This window comes from Pholcus phalangioides, unplaced genomic scaffold, assembly GCF_987345545.1.
Source record: "Pholcus phalangioides strain wild (caught in Gottingen) unplaced genomic scaffold, Ppha-v1.0 ptg000007l_1, whole genome shotgun sequence".
Lineage (NCBI taxonomy): Eukaryota > Metazoa > Arthropoda > Arachnida > Araneae > Pholcidae > Pholcus > Pholcus phalangioides.
The window spans coordinates 16,309,372-16,334,939 of NW_028301600.1; the positions used below are offsets into that span (position 1 = coordinate 16,309,372).

The following is a 25,568-nucleotide window of genomic DNA, read 5'->3' on the forward strand; positions in this document are numbered from 1 at the left end:
GGGAATATGATTAATTAAAATAATATGAAGCTCCAATTTAAAATGCCATTTTCATATTTTTTTCTTTTTACTGTTTATTTTTCCTTTTTGTTTCGTTCATCATAGATCCGGGACATTTTGAAAGTGTTTTAGGCCCGTGGGCGCTCGTCTTAAGCTTTACATGAAGAATTTTGATTTCTGAATCAATTCTGAGGTGCTCGAGCACCTTCTGACAGGGCCGTAGTTAGGATTTTTGCCACCCGGGGCAAACAGAATTTTGCCCCCAGGGCTGGAGCCTTGTCAGTCTACCCCTTGTGGGGGCCATGGTAGAGACAGCATATTGTATAGCCACTTTATCGATCACCAGCCAAATTATTTGAACATAAAGGGAAAGTTTTTCTGAAACTTTCCGAAAAAAATTTCTCCTCTAAGGAAACTTTTTCGGAAAAAAGTTTCCCTTTATGTTCAAATAATTTGGCCGGTGATCAATAAAGTGGCTATACAATATGCTGTCTCCACGACCGCAACAGCCCTTTACCACGGAGAGTAATTCTCCTGATCAATATGCACTAGAACATTCATAACCTTAATGATTAAATCCCACACAAAGAAAAGAAATGTCAACACTCACTGAATTTTAGTTTTAAGAAAAATTCTCTTTTTTTGCCTTCTACATCATCATCTCAGTCATTGTTAGTGCTTGACTTCTGTAAATCATGGTCCGATTGAATCTATGGGATTATCAGTCGACTCGTTAAAACCCATTCATTGCAAAGTCAAAACGATGGACTTAAGTGTTAAGTTTTTTGATCTGTCACAACTTAAATGGTACTCTGTGAATTTTAACCACCACATAAATATGTGTGGTGCCGTTCTTCTACTCAATTCTCATTTTAAAAAAAGAGTGATGAAAAACACCCACATTAACAACGGCAATAATCGGCGATGCCCCGTATTTCCCGGGACAGTCCCGACTTTTTGGCAAAAGCGTCCCGGTTTTCCCCGTTTTTTACATGACGCCTACTTGGATTTTTATTCTTTATTGAAGGGAAAGATTGAAATTGTTTTCCAACTCATAAGTTATATTATGATAATTACAACTATAAATAAAAACATTAATCTCCCACATTTGTCTTGTTGAACGTTTTATTTCGTGGGATTCATTTCAATCCACTGCAATTTGCAGTAACGCTTCGTTTCCCGCATTGCTATTTTTCCGTAATTTCAGCAATATTTGGTGACTTTGTGCACTTTTAGTGTTGTTCTTGACGATAATTGGCGATGTCCCGTATTTAGAATCCCAATTTCCGTATTTCTCTCGAGGAAATATGGTCAGCCTACGTATGTTCCAATATTTGCGAACCGAATTTCCCGTATTTTTTTAGAGAAAATATGGTCAACTTAAGTTTAGTGACTTTTTTGCCTGTTAAAGGCATCGAGGAGAAATATAAAAAGTTTTACTTTTCCTCTATTTCTCCTCTTTAAAGGTTAAAGGGATAAAAAAAAGCGGGACAACCAAACATACCGTAATGTTCCAGTAAATATGGATCATATGGTCACATTGAATCGAATGGTCAAACTTTGAATAATAGAGTCAAGACAAGTTATTTGTTTTCATCACCATGGAAACCATAATCAAACATTTTTCTATACTAGGAACGGTAACTGAGCAACGAATTAGAAACTACTACTTGAAAAACGAATGCGTGTTTATTTTCCGAAACGTGGGAATCTTTGTTGAGCATAAATGCTTGTAACATCTCAAAATCTAGCCAGAGAAATAAAATGATATAAATGTTTCAATAGATAATTTTTTTCGATTTTTGGACATTTCAAAGTTTTTTAAATAAATATAATACTAGATTTAGTTTTAAAATGTACGAAAAATTCATGCGGATAGCTTTAAAGCAGAGTGCTTCAGCAGTAAATAACAATCTCTCATACTTTGCTGAAAGTTCTGATAAATATAGTTTGGCAGTGATTCATAAGCACCTTGTTAATTTAATTACACATGGACCAAACGATTTTGAATGTAGACAAGTAGGGTTGAAAAGCATCTGTGATTCAGTGAAGTCATACCAACCATTATTATACCAGGTAAATCTGTTTATATATAATTCAAATACTAAAGTTATCATTTTTTTTATTACAATTTAGATATTTTTACCATGTGCCATTAATCATTTCACTTTTGTACATTTATTTATGTTCTGACAGATTTTTATTTTATTCAAATTGTGAAATTTACTGCTAATGATGCTCAAATATACTAAAATATATATATGTGGCTGTAAACACACTAATACTGAGGTAATGGGAATTCAGGTTGGCGAAAGTTGTGTAATTAAAATTTTCTCTATACTGTTCTTTGCATTTCACAACAAATTATATATATCTAGTATGTATACTAAATATTTTTACTAGTATGCCAAAAAAATTCTTGAAACCTTTTTTATTGAAAAATAATAAGTACTGATAGTACCTGTTTATGGGTGTTTTTCCTTCAAAGTAATTGTCCTATGCACCGATGTATTTTTTCCCCGGGTTGATACAAAGTTACAGATGCGTAGCCAGAAATTTTGTTTGGGGGGGGACACCAAAGTTATAGAACAATAGATTTGGCCATCTTTCCCCCCCCCCTTTTTTTAGTCATTTTCTCACATTTTTGGGGGGGGCACCCCCTAGTCCCCCCCCCCCCCCGATACGCCCTTGGATTCCAGGTTGGTTTTTTTTTGCCACTCCAGTTACTCGATACACTTTTTTTGGAAATCATAAACATCCCCCCTCTTTTTGTCAACCTGCAAAAAATTTGCCACCCACCTTAGCTTAACCCTTGAAGCGTCACAGAAGAAATCACTATACCCCTTCAAAATGCCATATCTTTCTAAATTAAATAGGTTTCCTTCTGAATTTCAGCATGTGTAAACTAAGGAGTGTAGGGAAAAGTGTTCCACTTAGAAATCAATTTTACAAAATGTCTGTGCTTGTCAATGCTAAAATAAGAGACTTTTAAGAAAGCAGGATATCATGTCAGTTCTGTTTAAAGGGTTAAGAGGCTGATGCTTCTTAACTTCCAAAGACGCAGTGACAGAGGCAACGGAGGATGTTTTAAAAAAACTTAAACTGCTTTTATATCTTTGTATGAACCCTGGTAAAAATGCATGGTTGCACAGGGTATCTACTTCAAAAGAACAAAACACTGCATAAACATATATTGTCTGTATATCGATTCTTTTTAGCAAAACATATCCAGAATTTTCTTAATGTTCTAGTACTCTTTTTTAATTGTTTTATTAATTTATTTAACATGATAGTATATATGTGTTACTGCCAAAGCCAGAAGTTGGCCACTTCGCAAACTCGCCAGTCCAGTTGAAACAGCCAAATTTGGGCTTTCACCGTGCTCTGGCCGGCCCCTATATATCGATCTCCATATATCCTTATATCAATCCCAGTGATTCAGGGTCATCGCTGCATTGGCATATTTTTTGTGATAATTATGACCATTTATAATTAGCCATAACTAATCATAATTATTATGGTTAGCTATGACAACCCTAATGATCAAAGGAATCTGAATATCGATATCTTACTGATCCATATATAGGGATCAACGTATAAGGCCTGGCCAAACCTCGGTGAAAGCCTGAATTTTGAAGCCTATATAAACAGAAAGTTCATAGTATTCATTGCTAAATTACATTTTAAAAAAATAGCCTAGCATTATATGAAATCCATTTGCTTGTATTTGTATTATTACTAAAATTTTATACATGATTTTGTATATATATATATTGGCAATTTCTTTCATTCTTTATCTTATGATAAATTTTTCTACCATTGCATTGATCTTTCAAAGTTTTTCTTCAAAAAAATATTCCTAAGTATTAAATAAATGCAGACATGCCAACATTGGTTTGATCTTGTCAGTAGTGGTGAATGTTTAGCTTTGCCATGGTGGGTGGAAGATACCCCCTAGGACAACATAATCATAGTACAATAAAAAAATCATTTGAAACTTAATTTTTTTTAATTGAAAGTTCATGAAATACACCTCATAGGCAATGGAACCTAGAAGGCTCAGGCCATGTGTATTATGATCGAAGTCATAACATACTTTATGTAAATTATATTATTATTGTTTTGGATAGCTGTATTGTACATAAAGTGTGTATGTTTGTTTTTTTTTAATTTAAAGCTTCACATTTACTTCATGAATAGGACATGTGTGTTGTGAAAAAAAATAATTACTTGACACCTTTGTTACATAATCACAATATACAAATACAAATACACCACCACAACAGGCAAAATTCCCAACGAGGTGGCTGAGAAAAAGATGCCCATAACAAATATGAATGTCATATATTTCAAAAATATAGCAACCCAATTAAAAACACAATCACAAAAATTATAAACAATATATACACATGATAAAATATTATACAATGCCCATAAAGAATACTTATGGTTGTCTTATTCTTAGTATGGATAGCTTCTCGATTTACCCCAACATGTTTATCGTATTTCTTTTTAAATGTGTCAATAATATAATATATATAATACAATACAAATAATACAAATACAACGCCACAACAGGCAAATTGCCCAACGAGGTGGCTGACTTAAGAACATCATGGATCCCCGAGCCCTACCTACTACTGCTACACCACACATGCCCCCCCCCCGCGGAACCCCCAACGAATCGGTACATGCGGGAATGTGCGTGTACGTGTAGTGAAACCTGACGCGAAGTTTTTTTGTTTCTCTGTAATGCTTGTTATGTGTAGTGCTGCCATCTGCCACCAGTTTTTCTAACTATGAGTGAAGTGTTATGATTGAATGATTTATCGTTGTAGGACTGTTGCTCTCTGCGGCGAGACTTTTTAACGGGGAGATCGGCTCGCATTTGCGCCTTGAAGTTGGGAACCACAGGAAACCAACTTCAGCCGACCACCACTGTGGGGTTCGAACCACATATAATACAACATATAATACATATAATACAACATATATAAATAAAAAAAGAACAAAAGATTACAACGATGCCCCATCTTTTCTGATGTGCCTTTCACTACTTCATTACATTTAACACACAACACAAGCACAGACATCGTAGTCCTGCTCAATTATTAATTTTTTACTTCTTACCACATTGACATACTCATCAAAAATTGCCCCGAGAGAAGCGAAACTCACAAGATAGTGCTCCTGGAGTGGGACTTTGAGCCAATCAGCGTGGTGAATGGGCCCTATGTCACGGAAAGTTTCCAGGAACTTGGACCATCCGACCCCTTCAAAGTGAAAGTGGACCTCATCCATCTACGGAATGTCTGAGGGGGCCATGTGGGCAAACTTCTGTTCTTGCGATCCGTGAAATAATTCCCCTTCACCAGCTGAGAAAAAAAAAAAGAAAAACAACACACACTTTATGTACAATATAGCCATCCAAAACAATAATAATATAATTTACATAAAGTAACTTTATGTAAATTATATTATTTTTTTCTCAGCTGGGGAAGGGGAATTATTTCACGGATGTCATGACTTCGATCATAATATATTATATTACCAATTTTATTATGTTATGTATTTTTTTTTAATGTTTTTCTTTTGAGTTATGTTTATTGGTTGGTGAATTGAACACTTGTTGATAATATTAGTTGAATAAAAATTAATTACATTTATTGCTAATATAACGTTTTACACAATGATGCTGTTGTATCTTTCTCCAGGCTAAATGGGTGATGTTAACTGATAAAACTTTATTTGTAATCACATCCCAAATAGGCATACAAGTAAGCTATTTTTCTCTTTTGAGTAAGTATTTAAATATACAAATTGTATGTAATATTCAAATATATTGTAAGTATGCAAATAATTTTTTGCTACTCATATGAAGAAAAATTTGTCTGTCAAGCAAAAAATTTGGATTCTCTTTAACTATTTTCTTTCCATTCATAGTGCCTGCAGCTGATACAGACAAAATGTTGGGATTTATTCCAACACCATAACACAAACCATCATAGTAAAATATAGTTTGCTGAGCGTTAGAAACAGAAGCACTGGCATCAAAACATTGGGAGTCGTGAGGTTGCCCAACGTTCCATATATATGGGATTCAAAGCCATGTGCAGAGGGGAGGGGGATTGTGTTATATATTTATAACCCTGATCGCTCAAGTTCTAGTGCCTATTGTATGATAAGGCGATACCTGTGAGCTGACACCATTCTTCGGTCCTTATCACTTGTTTACCAATACACAGCAAGAAAGGAAAAGTCATTAAATAGGTCACATCTTTGAGTACATTGCACACACACACACAGGAGCCAAAAATGTATTTATAAAACTATATAAGGCAGAGTTAATCCAAAATGTTCTTTGTTCCTGTATTTTGCATACCAGATATGTATGAGAGAAAAAAATACACAAAACTGTTTTAAAACTCAACATGCACCTTTCATTATTTTCTGGCATTTGAAAATGATTCTGTCTCTCATAGTTGGTGAAAATTGATTTTAGTTTTATGTACATATAGTGAAAATCATGGGCGAAGATACAGGGGGAGGGTATTGCTCCCTCCTCCCTATAGCATCAATGACAAAGTCGACAGATCTAATATACACTCATGTCCATAAATTAAGGATAATTCAGAATCACACGGAAATCGAAATCTAAAGTAAAAATTTCACCTGTAGAATTATCACACACATCTGCAAGAATGATATGCAAATTTCAGGAAGCCACCAGATGATGCCGATAGTACATCACAATGACGAGAGTGTAAGAGGGGGGTATATAAGGAATGGTGGCAAAGAAGTAAAATTGTTCACAAGAGTTCTGTAAGGCGCTCAGTGCCATAAGCGAATAGTTATGACACAGAGGACGCATGTGGATGATTTTTTATGTGGTAGAATTATCGGCCGCCTGGAATGTGGGCGTACTCAGATGGAAGTATCCGGAACTTGGAATTGCCCAAAGTGTCATCTCTAGGCTTTGGCAACGATTCCAAGATAACGGAAATGTCAGTAGACGTTACAGTACAGGTCGCCCCCGAGTTACAACACAGAATAGAGACCGGTATTTGGCAGTAACTGCCAAAAGAAGCAGACGGAGCACAGCATCCGACCTGTCTCGTCAGCTATCTGCAGCCACGGGTACCACAGTTTCAAGGCAAACCGTGTACAGACATTTGGGAGATATTGGTCTATATGCTCGCAGGCCTGTCAGATGTGTTCCGCTCACGGCAACTCACTGTCGGCAGCGATTAGCCTGGAGTAGAGAACATGCAATGTGGATATCGTCACAGTGGGCTTGTGTGATGTTTTCTGACGAGTCCAGGTTTAGCTTGCAGTCTGATTCACGTCGGACTTTCATATGGAGAACGCCAGGTACCCGTTACCCCGAAGACAACATCATTGAACGACACCGTTACGGTGGTGCAGCATTGCTCGTTTGGGGTGGAATTATACTGGGTTCCAGAACAGATCTGCATGTTCAAAAAACCAGAACCATGAAAGCCCAAATTTATCGGGACATCATTCTGGAACAACATGTACGTTTGTTTAGGGGTGCCATGGGCGCAGAATTTGTGTTTATGGATGACAACGCCTGCCCTCACCGAGCAAACATCGTAAACGAATGCCTTGAATCTGAGGATATAACCCGTATGGAATGGCCAGCATTCTCACCTGACTTGAATACGATAGAGCATGTGTGGGACATGCTTGGCCAACGAGTTGCAGCCCGTCAACCACCTCCTACATGTGTACCGGAACTTCGGAGAGCATTGCTTGCTGAATGGAGTGATCTTCCCCAAGATCAGATCGATAATTTGATACTCAGCATGCCTAGGCATTGTACGGACTGTATTTCATCGCATGGGAGACATGTACAATGTATTAACCATCATACCAACCATGTAATACTAAGTTTTAGTAAAGGAGATATTTTTTACAATTGCTCCAGGGAGCGAAAATCGTAGTTTTTATGAATGGTATCATACATACACCATCGTTTTTGTTCTTTATCTTTTGTTTAATAAATGGGCTTTATGAATAAGTAACGTTTGCTTTGTTTCTGAACCTTTATTTGCCGGAGCTGGCATTAACCTTAATTTATGGACATGAGTGTATATGCATATATGTGAATTGGCATCATCATCATCATCATGTCCCCAGCCTTTCATGTCTTATCTCCACCTACGGTGAAAATCCTTGAGTAACGATACCCTTTTAACAATAATTACTTATACAACAATATTTCTCTCCAGTTTCTTATATATTTCCTTTTTCTGCACCTCCTATATCGTTAATATATTCCATATATTACAATAAAATCAGTATAACACAATACTTATTACGATTATCATGATTATCAAAACACTTCAATAAATTTGTGATGTGCTATTATGCTTTGAACTGTGCTTTCCTTGGTAATGAAATGTTATTAAAACAAATAAATTAGCCTACATTCTATTAATGACAAAAACATTTTACCATTAAGTTCAGTTGATTTTTTTTGCTTTCAGTACTATAGGGCAAAAACTAGAGGAGGCAACTGCCCGGGAAGGCTAAATTTAAGTGTGGCAAATTTTATAGGTGAGAACATCATAAACTTTTACAGTGTCTGGGACAGGAAAAAATCGTGTTCCCGCCAACATAAATCCTAGTTACAGTCCTGTGGTATAATTCATTATTAAAAGTTCCTCCTTTTATTTACTGTAGATGACATTGTAAAAAAAAAGGGAAAAGCAATTCCAAAGCAAAACAAACAATTTCCTTATAGGGTTACTAATAAAATGACTATACAAGGAAAGGGAAGAGAGAGAGAGCTTGAATATATTTCTTCCATCTACTCTGAGCCAAAATATTTCATCCTTGTATGTAGAGGTTAAAGCAATTTAATACTTTACTAGCAGTGGCGGCTCGCGGTCGGATATTTTGGGAGGGCACAAATTTCCAAAAATATATACTGCCATCTATCGGTGAAGATATGTAATCAAGTACATGTACTATTTACAATTAGTAAAGTATTGCACTGCATTGAAAACTCCTATTTTTGTTCATCAAATTATTTTTTACATCTGTATATCTATGCAGTACAAAAATAATAATGCTCTATCAATGCAACATTTACGCAAATTGTTTGCTCAGTAAGCTTAATCAATATCTTAACAACCTTGAAAATCATCATTTAAGTTTAGCAGTTGCCATTGGCAATGGTTTTTGCAAATTGTGTGTAAATTCATACTCTTCCAATATCAGGGGTCTGCCCAGCCAAAATTTGACCCGTTTTCAGGACCTTTCACAAATTCCAGATCTAAAAATGGACCCTTTACAAAATTCTGGACCTGAAAAATTAACCTTCCCAAAATAAAAATTAATGAAACCATTAATTTAGAATTTCATTTCTTTTGTGATAGATTGATTAACTAGATTACTTCACTTCCCGCAAAATTACTTATTTTTCACAAAATTAATGATACTTTTCACAAAAACAGGACCCTACAAAAAAGGTCTGGACAGACCCCTGAATATTATACTCTAATTTAAAAGATGTATAAAATTCTATGATAAAGTTATAAAATATATATATTTTTTATTCAAATATATTTAAAAGATAGAATGTAGATGGTAGTATCAGTATCCACAGCACGTTTTCAGTGTGGCCAAAACGACCATAATAGCCTGTGCTAACTCTATCTCCCTTCTCTCGTATTTCTATTACTAAAGGGTATCTCATATGGCACACAACGGAAAGTGCCTAAAGAGGAGAGAAGAATACAGAGCTCTCTCCATGGAAAGCACCACAGAATCTCGACCATATGGCCTGTATTTTACGGGACTTTTTTTATCAATGCTTCCAAAAATATGTATTTCTTTTATAATTTATCAAAAGAAAGAAATTCAATGGTATTAAGTTGGTATCAAATCCATTTGAAGAATTAATGATTTGTAATTTTCGGGGGAGGGGGGCACGCTTACACACCTCTTTCACGAGCTGCCCCTGTTTAATAGCCCAAAGCTAACAACAAGCCCAAAGCTACTCCACTTAACATCAGGGATGCATACAATAAATCATGGAAGAAAAGATTTTTTTTTACAAGTGGATCTTTTTGTCTCCACCAAAGTAAAAAATTTAACAACAAACTTCAGTAGAGTTTCCAACTGTTTGACATGAAATTACGGGACACTGGGTCTTGACAAATTTTGAGATATGAAGGTTCTTGATAGCTGGCTGATGTAAAGATGTGTTTAGAAAAGAGAGAAAATTCAACTGCCCTTGCAGGGAATCAAACCCATGTCTTCTCATTTGCTGGGTGAGCACCCTAGACCACTAGATTACAAAGGCAATAAATATATCAATCTTTCCTTAGAGCTCGTGGGCACTGAATGGGACCATCAGACCCGATTCAGGCCTAAGTTCACAATTGCTGACACTGCCACCAGATGGGAACTTGTCCTTCCTGTACAGTCTTGTTCAGTGCACACAAGCTCTAAGGAAAGATTGAGATATTTGTTGCCTTTTGAAGTCTAGTGATCTAGGGTGGGCACCTGGCAAGTGAGAGGGCATGGGTTCTCTCGATTCCCACAAGGGCAGTTGAATTTTCTCTCTTTCCTAAATACATCTTTGCATCAGCTAGCTGTTAAAAACCTTCATATGGATAGCGGAGAGTGACATCATTCTCTGATAAATTTTTGAGATACCCAAAAATTAGGAAGTGAATCATTTGTTAATATGTTCATACACTAGTAGATATTTAAGTTATGGCACATTGAAATACATAATATCAATCAAATCATATTAAGCATGCTATATTTTGGTGCTGAGATGATCATAAGAACATAATTTAAAATACAAGAGTTCCTGGGAAATATGGAAAGTTACTCACTTCTAGACTCATGACCCACACAAGGGCAGGGTTGTATAGGCCTCTAGCGTTAGGGCCCCATTAGGACTCATATCATTTTACTTTTTCACCTATAAATTCACTTTAAAGGGGCCCCATCAAAGATCCAACCCTAGGAGCCTGGCTGCACGATGTGGGAGGGGGCATGTCCAGACTAAAGATTTTATTCATGTGATTTTCTGTAATAGGGGCTAAAATATTTCAGCTGAAAAGAAAGTTTCTTTGGCATTCACCATGTGAATGAAATGTGATTCTTTCATGCTGAAAATCTCTAGTTCTTAGCGGTCCGTACTCCCTGCCCAAAATGTGAGAAAATGACTGATGTCTATGAAATAACATGGTTAAGTCTATGCTACTACTTTGCTACTCCCTTCTGAAAATTCACTGTGCTCCTCTTTAAAAGAAATTCCTTTCTACTGACACATTTGGCAGATTCTGCATTCTGTTAATCTGCACTTGCTTATGCATTTAATATATAGATTAACAGATGTATATATTCTTTAATCTGAAGCTATACTGCATTCTTTCAAAGCACAACTTAACTTTTTTTTTTTTAATTTATACAGAGATGACTGCTCGAGGAAATAATATAAAACTCAGAATGTGGTCTCAAAGCATTGAAAAATCATCTTTTCTCAGGGGCGGATCAAGCCAAAATTCTCACTCTGAGACCCTTCCAGCATATAAGCCGCACCAGTAAAACTTCTAAAAACTCACAGCTGTGTTCTCAGCTAGATGAAATGCATCTTACTTTTCTCTATGTGAATCATTTTATTCAATGCATTCGCCGCTGTGGTGGTCGAGTGGTCATAGTGACGGACTCGCATCGCTGGGACCCGGGTTCGAGTCCCACCATCACCACAGTGGTACCCAGCTTCGAGGCGCAAATGTGAGCCCCGTTAAAAAGTCTCGCCACAGAGAGCAACAGGCCTACAAACAGTACAAATATTCAGTCACTACACATCACTCACTTCACTTCTGAGATATAGATAGCATCACTGAAAAATCATACACAACACTAGATATGCACTCAGACTGTTAGGTACACACACTTGCAATTCCGGCACAACTCGCTAGGTAGTAAATTGCCTATGGCGATAGACCTGAGTTGTGCTCGGTATGAAAAAAAAAAATATTCAATGCATTCATAATTTGAATTTCACAGACAAAAAAATTTTTCTAATTTTTTCTGCAATTAATTTCTCTTTTTTACCCTGATTTGGAACCCTTCCCATAACTGCAACAAGTGCAACTGCACAGCCCTAGAGCCACCTCTCTCTTTGTTACTTCATTCAGTCATGTGTGCTGAAAGGTGTTAGTAATTTCAGTGCTGATTTTTTTTTAATAGTCAACATTGTATTTAAAAGTTTATGAATTCAATTTTATCATAGCAATACGTTTGACTAAGGTAAACTCAAGAAGTATTTAGATCTGTTTAAATTTCTTTCAACCATTGCAGGTTTTTGATAACACGGGTACTACGCTTTTGTGCTGGCATAGTTTCTTATCACCAGATACAGATATGGAAGGTAAACCTTGAATACATAATTTGACATTTTCAATTCTTACTGATTGTCACAAAATTAAATTAAAAAAACTAAGCAAGAAGTTCTTGCTAAATTTTCAAGTTTATGATCTCCAATATTTTGTCAGAATGTTGTCTTATTAATCCATAAGATGAAAATCACAAATTTTCCAAGGATTTTTTTTTTCCATATCACAAAAAAAGAAAATAAAAAGGCTTAATTGAACTGGAGTATGTATATACAGGGTGATTCAAAACTCAACGTACAAACTTTTAGGGGCGGTAGAAAACAGAATCACAAAAAAACAAAAACATTGTGCATAACTGTGGATGGTAAGAACTTTGAGCACTTGTTGTGAAACTTAATGTGTACATGTACTGCCCTTGTGTTAATTAACCTCCCTTATGCATTTAGAAATGTCCTCTCCACTTGTCAATACAAGATTCATTGAAAGACTGGCTATTTGTGGAGATGAAGATTACAAGGAAGAAAAATTCATCACTGCCCCCACGGGGACTCGAACCCCTGTCTCTCACTTGCCGCACAAGTGCTCTATCATCTAATCTATGGAAGCAGATAGAATTTCAACCTTGGAGCACATATATGTGTTGAAAGGCACCGTACATGTGGACGGCATCAACAATCAACTAATAGCTCGTGAATGACATACGCCAACCAGATGGCCACAGTTACAAACATCATATAGAATCAACCATTCTGAGATGACGAATTGTAGAAATATATCATGTAGATCAAGTCTGATCAAGAGCTATCACTATCCAATAGACGAACAAAAAATTTTTGATGAATGCTATGATGTGTACCAACCAAACTGATGCTGCTAAAGGAAGAGGACTTGGGCTATTGTAATCACAACATAATCATTTAATCATTGAAGGAGTCTTTCGGTAATACATCACTCAAGACACATATTGAAGTGGTAGCTGTATCTCAATCCTAATCCACAAGACTCAGAGACATTTAGAATTTCATTTAAAAAAAAATTACATCCGAACCAGCTGGGAGCAAGAGGGTTATAATTAGAGCCTGGAAGTTCAGGCAAAATGCCTTTTTTTGCCTATTCTCAAACTTTTTTGGTAAAAATACCTTTATAGAAGAGTTAGCACTATTCCGCAAATGTCCAATCAGGACGCTGCATTAGTATCTCACGCAGGCTCACAGCTTCATTCTGACCACGACGTTTGAAGTGAACAGACGTACTTCTTCCGCTGAGCAATCGAGCGTGAAGATTTGGTATTCAACCCAAATGGGAAACTCGGTCAGCGAAACTAGTGGTTAAATTTTTCCTCTGAAGACGGCACCCATTGGTGTTGAAATGCATTAGGACTTTTGTGTATTTGCCTTATTCATTGGTGTCGTCTAAAAAAAATACCTTTTTTGAAGTTTTCCTGCCATAAATGCCTATTTTAACATATTTTTAAGTTTATTGGTGAATTTCAGTGGTCATAATCTATAAAACTTGAATATTTTGAACATTAAGAACAAAAGAATTACACTTTTAAAAATTTTCGAACTCTCTCGGTACTACGAAAATCCCCGGAGCTAGGCAAGGAAAAAGTAAAAAGGACTTTGCCGTGCACCAGAGCATTAATGTTCGTTTCATTCGTCACACCGTTTCTTCGGCTGAGATCCCAGCCTGATTAGTCCTCCACAAGGTTATGTGGAAAATTTGTGAAACACAATAAAATGCTTTATTTTATGCTGCTTCTCTGTCCTTATTGGTTGTCCTCACTTTTAGCCTATCTACCGCCGGTGATTTTCATGCTAAAGTTGCCGTTCGAACGCTATTTAGGGTTTTTCACAATGGAGATCACATTCCAATACAAAAAACTTGGTGTTGCCATTTGATATTTTCGAAATTTTCTCACTGTAACCGTAACTGTTAGGGTGACACTGTTGTTTTCCATATCATTCTTGAGCGCATACCTCAAAATACCTTATGCCAAAATTTCATTCAGTTTCTGTGAATGGTATGATAGTTAGGGGTTTATATGTCGGGATAGTTTTTTATAATCACCCTGTATATATAATTAATGAAGAAGGATCCCATCCTGATCTGTTACATTGTGTACCACTATAGATGAGCAGGCTTTTGAATCCCTAGAAATGTGGGAAAGGTGTGTGTATATACTACTAGCACCTTGTTTACCCTCCCTCCGGTATGTTTGCTAGTTCCTTTATTTTGTACTTTTTCTTTTGTTACTGCACTAGTTTTTTTTCCGCCATTGCTGGTTTTTTCAGCCATCTCATTGGGCAATTTGTCTGTTGTGACCTTTGTGTTTGTATTTATGCACTAATCACATTACCATTGGTTCCTAACCTGTAGGCATGCACAAAAAATGCCCATAAAACATAGATGTCCAGTATAACTAAAATACGGCACCCCAATTTAAAAGCATGTATCATGAAAGAAAAAAAAAATTAATACGATATAATACTATAAAATTTAATTACTATATACACTGCCCTAAAAAGATTATGGTTTGTCTTATTCTAAGTATGGATAGCTTCTTTATTTATCCTACTATGTATTTCTTTTTAAGCGTGTCAATTGTGTTAGGATTCATGACCCCGAAGGTAAGTTATTCCATTTATTAAGAACCCTATTAGGGAAAAACTCTGTGACACCACAACCTGGAGTTGTCCCTTACTTAACAATACTGGTATCCCCTTGTTGCAGTAGTGTATTAATAATTCATGATTCATCCTATTGAAAATTTTAACCACTTTGATCATATCCCCCCCACAACACCTGCATTTCTCAAAGTAAATATTTTGAATTTGGTGTCTTTGGAGTGTGTACTTCGAGAAGTATGAACAATAACTTCTTTCACCTTCAATTTTTAAATCCTAAATATCAATTGTTCATGTCATTCAACTCTCTCTCTCTCTAATAAACCAATTAGTTTATTTTTTTATCATAAGACTGACATTAACACATAACTGACATTTCTTTTTGAATCGGGAGTACATATAGAGGATTATGCAGATTTCATTCCAACTCCTGCACTGATTATTCAAAATGCTGTATTTGCTAGTGAATGAAAAGTATACTCCTCCTTTTGTAAAACATTTTTATATTCAAACACTTGCAAATGCTAGATACCAATGTATAAGATGCACCCTGTTTTTCCTATCTATTTTTCAAGGAGTAAAAGTGTCAATATAATCTTATGCTTTTTCAATATCTTATCCAATTTATTTATTTTTTAGAAACTTTTGGCCAAGGAATTGCAGTTTTCAAATCCAACAAGTTATGTGTTGGTAAGTTTCTCATTCTCAATATGTATGTGATTTCTAATTCCCTTTGTGCTGTTATGATCAGCAGCAAGCAAAGAAGAGCTATATTTAGCTGATAAATTTATTCATTCAAAGCAAAAATGTTCCTGGCTAAAGAGTCTTGGTTCAGATGTGGGTTATGATTTCCAAATATTTTATAGTCATCGCAGACATTTTCAGTGAAGACTGACTGTACCAGAGTAGATGGGATTTTCTCAAGTGTCCAGAGATAGCAGAGCCCAAGTCAGAGTTAAGATGTTATTCAAAGAAGTGACTAGCTTGCGTGGCATCAGGCTTATTGAGTTATTGAGTGGCGGATAAATCACCAAAAAGTTTGAAAGCTTAATTATTTTGAATGAGTGTTACAAAGAGTAAGAAGCCAAGCTCTGTGTTCAAATTATGGGTGCTTCTTCCTTTTGAAATCGTGTTGATGTTGGATAGTACTTGTTGGCCTCAATGCTCTTTGGGGGAATGATAATGGCCACCAGTTGATAAGACGTTCACTGCAGAGAGCAACAAGCCTACAACAGTATACTATTCCATCATTAGACTTCATGCATAGTTAGAAAAATTGATGGCAGATGGCAGCACTACACAAAACAAACATTACACAGAAACAAATTTCATGGAAGGTTCACTACACACACATTCCAACATCTACCAATTCATTAGAAGTTCCGCAGAGGAATATGGATGAGGTGCATGTCTGATTTCGTAGTTTTTGATAAGATATCAGTTATGTCATACAAACATGAGTAGGTCAATCAGATATCCCACAGAGGATGTATGTCAGCTGAACATCTATTTTCTAAGGAAGCTTTATAAGAAAGATACAGGGTGTTTCACGAAGGACCCCCTAACTTTGAAAATAACTCGAAAACGTGATAGATAGAAGCATGAAACCAGTGGTATGTTTATTAAAAAAATCATAAGAATCTGATACAGAAGCCTCATAAATTTAATTACAAGTTGCACCAATAGATGGTGCATTAGATGGTACAGATTCCTATAAAGAGAGCTCAGACGCCGAGAGCAATCAGTCGTCAAAGATTACGCCGTTGAAACGTGACTGCTATTAGCGTTTAGTGAAAGAAATTCCGGAAGTGATGTATTCCATGGAAGAACATGTGTTTATTGTGTTGGAGTACCACCGAGAGATTAAATCATAGCCCTATTGCCACAAGGAGAAGTTTTCAAAAGCGATTTCAAGTCGCAAAAGGGATTTTGTTTTCCCAGATGGGAAAACAATTCGTGAGCTATTCAAAACATTTCAACAGACTGGCAACATGGCCGATGCATTAGTCGAAAATGTGGGTCCCACCCATTCCGTCGTTACACCTGAAAATACAATGGTAATTGCTGCAGTTATTGAGCGTTATCCGAATAAATCTGTCTGCAGACTTGCAGCTGAATCCGGAATCATGCCATCCAGCATGTACAGAATTGTGCGGAAAACATTACATGTTTCCGCACAAGATTCAATGCCGGCATGCCATACCAGTTCGAACTGAATGACAACGAGAGGATTTCGCTAACAAGATGCTCAACATGATTGGAGGGACATATTTGTTGTTGCCACCTGTGGGCTATACAAATTTTGCCTCCCCCCTCCCATTTCAGTCTAACTTTTTTACCCCTCCCAGGCCATTACTAATAAATCATAAACAAACAAAAGACAAAAAAGTGGTACTGTATATAGTTGCTCCTAAATTTGACTTTTCTGTCCTGTATTCGTATCCTATTCCAATCCGTAATGACTGCCATATAACGGTGGAGGGGCCGAACCAGAGCCGTCTTAACACATGGGCCCACCCGGGCATTCTTCTCCTGGGGGCCTCAGGAGAAGAGGACCTCACAAAATTGAGATCCAGTTCAAATTTTTTAGCATTTAGAAGGTAGGGTCTCAGAAAAACCACTTGGCCCAGGGGTCCATGATGCTCTTAAGATGGCCCTGGGCCGGACTGCTCAGCCTCCTGCCATAGGCATCTACACATCGATGAAAAACACTGATGAATTTAATTCCAATGTATGGTGCATACATTCACATATGAAAGTATCTCAGCACTAATGAATAGTGTCGAGATACTTTGTGCGTACTTGGTTATAGTCTAGCAAAAAAAATCAATAATGCATTACATAATATCTATACATATTATCTTTAACCACACATTCTAAAGTGCATTTTGAAATAATGAAATAATTTTTCAAAATTTTTTCGTGGACCGATTAAAATTCTAGACGGGGCCTGCCACTGGTTTGTGCACGTGTGATTTAAATTCTTGCATTACTTGATTATGCAGAGTGTCCCACAATCGTCTGACGGTTTCAAAGTAGGAATAGCAAGAAAATTATGACAGATATTAAAGTCATTCTTGTGGAATGTAAATGTCATTCATGTGTCAAGGGATTATATAGTTATTAAAATTTAAAAAAATTAACTTTATATATGGACAACCTGTGCCCAAAAACTGAATTAAGAAGTTGTTGCCCTGTCTCTTCTGGTGCCAACGAATAAATTTCAACGTTTCTAAGTGAAATATTCACAGATATATCTGAATTCAAAAATTGAATAAAAGTTGTGAAAGAAGCGTTGTCTGTTAGTTTTTGCTGCTTTTTTTTCCCTCAATTTTCCTCCAATTTTCGAATTCAAATGTCTCAGTGAATGCTTAGAAACAAGGAAATTCTTATTAATTAAACTGCTTTTGTTCTTTTCCCTATGCTATTGAAAGCTACATAATAAAAAAATATAATAATACAAAAATTATGTAAAAAATTCTTTGAAAATTTGATTTAGTACTTAAAAGGTTAGAATAATACATATTTTACAGATTTTCTTCGTTATACCAAAATCAATTTTTGTGAAAAAATTTTACATGATAGTCAAAAATGAGCCACGTTTAAAATCAGTGACCAAAAATGCATCATGAAACTTTATGGTTTCCAAAACTTGGTATGTTCATCAGTTTCCAGACAATTTTCCAAAATTTCAATTCTACAGGTCTGAACAATCAAACTTATTATATTACATAGATTCTAAATACGAATTGATATGGGATTTACTGAGTGGCAATTAATTTTTTTATTATAATTAAAAACGAAATGAGCTATAACTAATATATATTTTATTGCGGTCTTTTGTTTCTATATTTCATTGCGTATGTTTTTTTATTCCAGTGAATGTAGTTTAACACAGTACTGTATTTCTTGGAATAAGCACCGTATGAATGCAGGGGCATCGGAAGTGTTTTTAAACTGTGGGTGCTCGTCTTCAGTTTCTTTAGTTTTATATCAGAAATTTTAATTTGTGAATCAATTCTGGGGGTACTTGGATCCATGCCACAAATTACTATGGGTGCTTGAGCACCCCCGGCTCCGATGCCACTGCATGAACGTATGCGTTGCTCTGTATCGGAAAAAAAAGAACCATCAATATGTGAATAACATTTCTTTTATGAACTTAACATAAGGTCTGCATCTGCTGCACATTTCTGATATAAAAATTTAATAAATGCTTATTTTTAATTTCGGAAATACTTGCTAAATGCTCAGTAATGCTTATCAAATGCTTGCCAATTTTAAAAATGCTACTCGGTCAATTGAGAGTTGAATATCATGTAATTCAATAGGCCAATCTCTTGGAAATTGGGTTTTTTGAAATGAAAATTAACATACGTGTCACATCTCTTAGTGTAAGTACCACCAGTCTCTAAAATCATGTTTTTCAAAATGTAGACAACACGATGCTCATTCCATGAAATAAGAGGATTAATATAACGTAGCAGTTAAAATACTGTGTATATGTAAAAGGCACTATGTCCATTTTCATCAATATTGAGATAACGTTATTAATTTGCTGTATTTTCGTTACACTATAAACAGTCATAGAACATCAAGTCCTATAACAATAAATAAATAAAATACACAATAACTATTCTTTTTTTACTTTAATTTCTTAAATGAACACTATCTCAAAGTTTATTTTCAATTTATCGATGTATCGTATAAAAAAATATGAGTATTACAGAGGATTCCAAATTACCTAAGATTGAATTGTGGCAATTGTTAATAAATTATCATTGAAGAAAACTCACAAAATATGAAACATATGAACTTATCAGAAACGAGTAGCTATATTCGATATTCACTTACTTTGTTTTCGTCAGGAAAGTGTGGAATGAAGATTTTTTCCATTTTGTTGGTAATCCTGCGTTTATAACCGAATGTAGTTTTGAAATACTGTAAACAATTAATTAATAAAAATGTGGGTTCTGCCAAAAGCTCCACATTTGTTCCCCCCTTTTTTTTCAGGAAAACGTCGCATGAGGAAAGCTGTCCTTAGGACAGAATCGCGTGACCCCGCCTACCATTCTGTACCATGATTTCTTTATATTCCCATTAGTGGCTTCAAACAGGTTTTTCTGGATTGACCAGCTTCATCTCATTTCGTTTCCCAAACAAGTTAAAAAAAATCGTATTGTAATCGAATTCATCCATTCGTTTATATCCACTTAACACTGTTTCTATCCCCCATATGGTCAACCATAACCCAAAGACTCACCAAAGTCCCGACCAGCGCCAATAAAAGCATCTTTGTTGCAGAAGATTCTTTCTCATATGGCAGGCGTTGTTAAAATTAGAGGATATTTTTTCCTTTCGTATGGGGTCATTCAAGTATTACGTTAGCATCGAGGGGGGGGGGGGTTTGAATTTGCTGACTTTTGATGACAGGGGGGGGGGGAGGAGGGTTTGAAGGTTGCTTACGTCATCTACTACCGCTTTTTGAAGATATGAAATATTCTAAGCTGCTGACGAAATTTTGCTGACAGGAGAGGGGGTCAAAAATAGCTGAAAATCTGCTTACGTAATACTTGAATGGCCCCTATTCAGACAACCTGCATTGTAGAATGTTGTCTTTTTACTTTCAGAGAGCCGAAATTGAGCTATTGAAATGTTCTTTGTGGTCAGCTGGGAAACGCGGTGAATAACACTGTAAATAGGAAGGTTAGATAATCATATATTCTTTTACTCCAACGGCAGTCTGTGTGGAAAAAACACAAAAAATAAATAAAAATAAACAATATGGTTTAATAATTATATATTATTTACGATAGAAATGACTCATGGCACTTCCACACGTTCACGAAACATGAATTTTAAAAAATGTTTTTTCTTTCCCCTATCTCTATACTCCATTAGTTGCTGCCCGTCTGAATTTGCCACCGTGGGCTATAGCCGCTTAGCCCCCCTTGTAAATACACTACTGCATGATTGATGGCTCTGGTTTCGATGTCGCCCGAATATGGTTTACAGACGAGGCACATTTTCATCTGGATGGTGTCGTTATCAGACACAATTGCCGATTTTGGGGTACCGAAAATCCACATTTGTTTCACGCATGACCACTCCATTGCCCAAAACTTACCGTTTGGGCTGCAATCTCCCGCAAAGGCATCATTGGGCCCTTTTCTTGCGAGAAATGGCGATGACTGACTGGTCTATTGCGTTTTTGAAACAATTTGTCGCCACTCAACAAGCGTTGGACGATCGACCATACAAGGGGTGTTCATGCAAGATGGGGCTCGCCCACACCATACACAAGCCGTTTTTGACTTTCTGGACAAATACTGTGATGATAGAGTTATTGTGTTGAACTATTCAACAGTTAAGGGAAAAGGCATGGACTGGCCTCCGTATTCACCCGACCTCACCCCCTGCGACTACTTTCTGTGGGGCACACTGAAGGACATTGTTTACCGCAACAATCCTTTAACACTCGATGAGCTGGTGGAGGCTATTTGTCAAGCTTGTGTGTCGATTTCCGGTGACACACTACAGTCTCACTGACAATTTCATTCTGTGTTTGCGACGTGTGTTGTGTGAAAGGTGCACATTTTGAATTGCTTTTGATGTGAATGCAACAAGGTCTGCTTGCATTACCCACTATGTACAGCCTACTTATGGTAATGCTGCCTGCGGTGCCATCTATCGGCGCAATTTTAAACTAAATTCTGAGGTTTCTATATCAGATTCTTCGTTTTTTTAACAGACATACCACTGGTTTCATGCTTCTATCACTGTTTCTGAGTTATTTATTTTCAAAGTTAGGGGTCCTTCGTGAAACACCCTGTATAAACAAAATTTGAGTATAGAAATGAACTATGTATATTAGTGAAAGATTGAAATAGCAGAAAACAGCCAGAAACTTTACCTTTTCATATGAAACTTTCTATACAAATTTATTTTTACTCTATCATGATATTTTTAAAAAGATTCTATATAAATGCCTGTCACTGTTCTGTAATTGTATTTAGGGACAGCCAATGGTTCTATTCTTGTTTTTCAAGTGCCACTCGAAGGTGAAATTACATTTTTAGAAACTCTGAAAGAACATGAAAATTCAGTGTCTTGCCTTGAAAGTGACAAGAATGTTTTGGTAAGTGGAGATGACGATGGAAAATTGTGCATATGGAAAGAAAACATGGATTCATTAGAAATGACCCATGTTCTGCAAGTTACAGGGTAATGCTATTTTCTAAACTTTAATAAATTAGTTGCTATTTTATCATTCCACTTTTCTAATGTTATGAGATTCACTAAAATTTTCAAAACAAGAGCATCACGGTGGTGTCAAATTTAACACTCCAGGCACATCCTTCTTTTTCTTCTCAAAAGTTATTGTTTATTCACAGGAGTGTATGAAAGTTTTTAACACAAACAGAATTTGAAACTTTGTATGTATGAAATAATATATTGTAATAATACCTAATGTTGTTTAAAAAGTTGTAACATCAATATGCATGAATTAAAATTGCAATGATATTACAATATTATGAGTTCGTTTCATGAATTACCGTTCATGAATTACCATGATTTATAAGAATGCATGAAGTATTTTGAGTCAGTAAAACAATTTTGATATGTCAATTGATAAAATTAAATGTTTTTTTTTGTTCAGAATTCCATGTACAAGTTTGAACATATGGAAAGATATTTTGGTTGCAAGCTTTGCTCAAGGACAGTTGAAACTGTATGATCTTGTTACAGGAAACTTGATGAATGATATTGATGCACATGCTCGTGCCATCACAGCTGTTGACATTGCAGATGATTGTGGGCTGGCATGTTTCTCTTTTTTTTTCCAGTTTAATTCACTTTAAAAGTTTCTTGGGAGATTGAATAAAAAAAAGAATCTTGAAATTATCTGTTTCTCTTAAATTCATCAGAAGTAATTCTAAAATTACATTTTGGAACAGCATTCCTGTGAAAGTAATTTTTTTTCATGTATAAATCAATAGAAATTAATTTATTGCAGACATTGTCATGGTAATTTCCCTTGGTTGAATTGACACAAAAATTTAAATTCCAAAAAAATGTGATTTTTTAATGTAAATTAAAGTGGAAGTATACTTATTTGGATCACTGTACTCTTATATAAATGAAACATTTTCATGATAGAAACATAACAGATTTGTGCATCACATCTTTTGCTTGAATTTTTGGGGGGAAAAAATGCAAATTAAATAAATACTGAAAAAAACATAATTGAGCTTTAGTTGATTTTCAGTAATTTTTTCTGTGCTATTACAGGTTTTGTCTGTGTCAGAAGATAGCTTCATTCGTATATGGCAAATGAAACATGGACATGTTCCAGCTGTATGTTCAAGAATATAAGATTTTAATATTCTTTTTGAATATTTACATTATTTTTGTGTTATTATTTACATTTCATGTTTGATACTGTGGAAGGCTCATAAGCATCAAACTCTACAATAGGGAAAATCCGTATTTCTTTCATTTCATATTCCTATTTAAACTTTTACTTGAAACATTTCTGCTGATACTCTTTTTTGGGAATGTTGAAATCTTCTCTGATATGACCACTTAAAACTATTCAAGTTTAAAATTTTAAATTTCAGAAGACTCAAAATTCTTATGCTTTGGCTGTCTAACTTGTCTTAAATTTCTTGACCTTCAAAATGTCTAACTTCTTGAAAGAAGTTCAACTTTGTAGAAGTTCGCTCGGTAGAAACCTCTTGAAAGTCTAGAATTGTTCGATCTCAATGTAATAATTGTATGTGTTATGGCAAAAGTGATTTATCAATTATTATGCATAATCACTCATCATAAAGTTAAAATAAACTCATTGTAAGTTTGACTATATTTTTCTCACTCTTGTTCAGGATTATGTATAATATCCAAGTTTGGGTGGTAAATTGAATAAATATGAAGGAATTCATCACTTTTACCAGTTTTTATTTGTGTATAATTTGCAAATGCATTTTGTATATTTAATAAATATTGAATATATTTTTATTTTAAAGCATTTCCAAGGTATAGTTCTTAAATATCATTATAAATGTCTTTTCCATATATTTGATTGATACTCCTATTGATAAAATCAAGTAATTTATCCCCTTACATCCATCATTGACATACCTAAAAATGATTTTGGGCCAGAGCCAATATTATCTGCCAACCTCGATTCAATTTCCTTTTTACTATCCCTTATTGTTTTCTTCAACACCCTTCTTTTTCAGTAAATGATGACAGGTCACCTCTTCCACTTTTGTATCTCTGAATGCCCATCTCTTTTCAAGATAAAGATTGCAAATATATATTAAGATACTGAATGAAACAAATTTACAGACACACACACATATATATATATATATATAATATTGGATGTGCATGATGAATATATTTGTTGCCTTTTATACATTTTCATCGGTACAAACGTTTTTTGAAGATTTCAGTACTATATAATATCCAGGAAAATCACTTTTTTTGATATTTTGTGGGCCAGAAAACGAGGATCTTTCTCTTTCTTAATTGATTTTGAGTCTTAAAATTTCATTCAAAAACTATAACAAACATTTCAGAAAATATTTTTTAAACGAAAATTTTGATTGATTATAAGATTCTGAGGGCTTTTGTCAAATTTTGATTATTTCCAGAGTCAGTAACAATATTTTTATTAGAAGCAATATCATTTATTTACTGTATTTTTAATGATTGTATTTTATTTCTAACAAATACAATAGATTAATTTGTTTTATTATCTTATTCAGGTATCATATAAATTTAGTGAAAATGTTCCAGATTGTCCTTTGCATGGAGCTTGCTTTCTTGGAGCATCTGGCAACTCATTTTGCATTTCAGGATATGACATGAATGAAATAATCTGTTACAAGATGTAGAATTTTTGTTTTGCAAGTGTCGGAAAGTTTAAAAATATTAAAAATATATTTCTGTTGTCTATGCTAATTACATAGCTTTCACGAGGCAATGGCTGCTCAAAGATTACTTATTTATGGTGTTATATTTCAAGTATGACACACTTTAAATATTAAAAATTTGCTGGCATTTAGTGCAAAATAAACTGGAGGTGATGTCAAAAATTTAATATGGATATTTGTCTATGATTGTAAATAAAAAAAAAAATTGAATATGTGCATTTTAAAGAGTATATACTTGTATATTGATCCTTAAGAGAAAATTAAGTTCATTTCTCATGTATATATTGGTGTTTACATATCTATATTTCCACTACATTACACAGTTGCCTCCATCCGTGAAGTAGCTTCATTCCATGAAAAAATTTGTTAGAGAAACGAAAATAGTTTTTATCGAAATTTTTGTGAATTTCAAATATAATTATGGTTACAATAATCAATTTAACCACTTTATGGTCAAGGACATAATATTGCATCCAAATGCCAGTGGAATAAATTCAAACAAGTCTGTTTTCTTTCCTCATCACCACAAAACTTTGTTGCAACCCTATGAAAAAAAATTAGTACAGTAGACTCTCTGTAACTCGATACGTGGATAACTCTACATCTATTATTCC

The 25,568-nt window shown here is 35.1% G+C and overlaps 1 protein-coding gene across 1 annotated transcript; it reads left to right on the forward strand.

The window, feature by feature from the left end:
* The first annotated feature begins 1,717 nt into the window (after nucleotides 1–1,717).
* LOC149084983 (WD repeat-containing protein 54-like) lies at nucleotides 1,718–24,976 on the forward strand. Its single transcript, XM_089233872.1, has 8 exons — nucleotides 1,718–2,076; nucleotides 5,715–5,777; nucleotides 12,352–12,421; nucleotides 15,653–15,703; nucleotides 22,030–22,237; nucleotides 22,674–22,836; nucleotides 23,306–23,371; nucleotides 24,787–24,976. The coding sequence occupies exons 1-8, from the start codon at nucleotides 1,855–1,857 to the stop codon at nucleotides 24,913–24,915; spliced, it is 972 nt and encodes a 323-aa protein (XP_089089998.1). The 5' UTR covers nucleotides 1,718–1,854; the 3' UTR covers nucleotides 24,916–24,976.
* The last annotated feature ends 592 nt before the right edge of the window (nucleotides 24,977–25,568 follow it).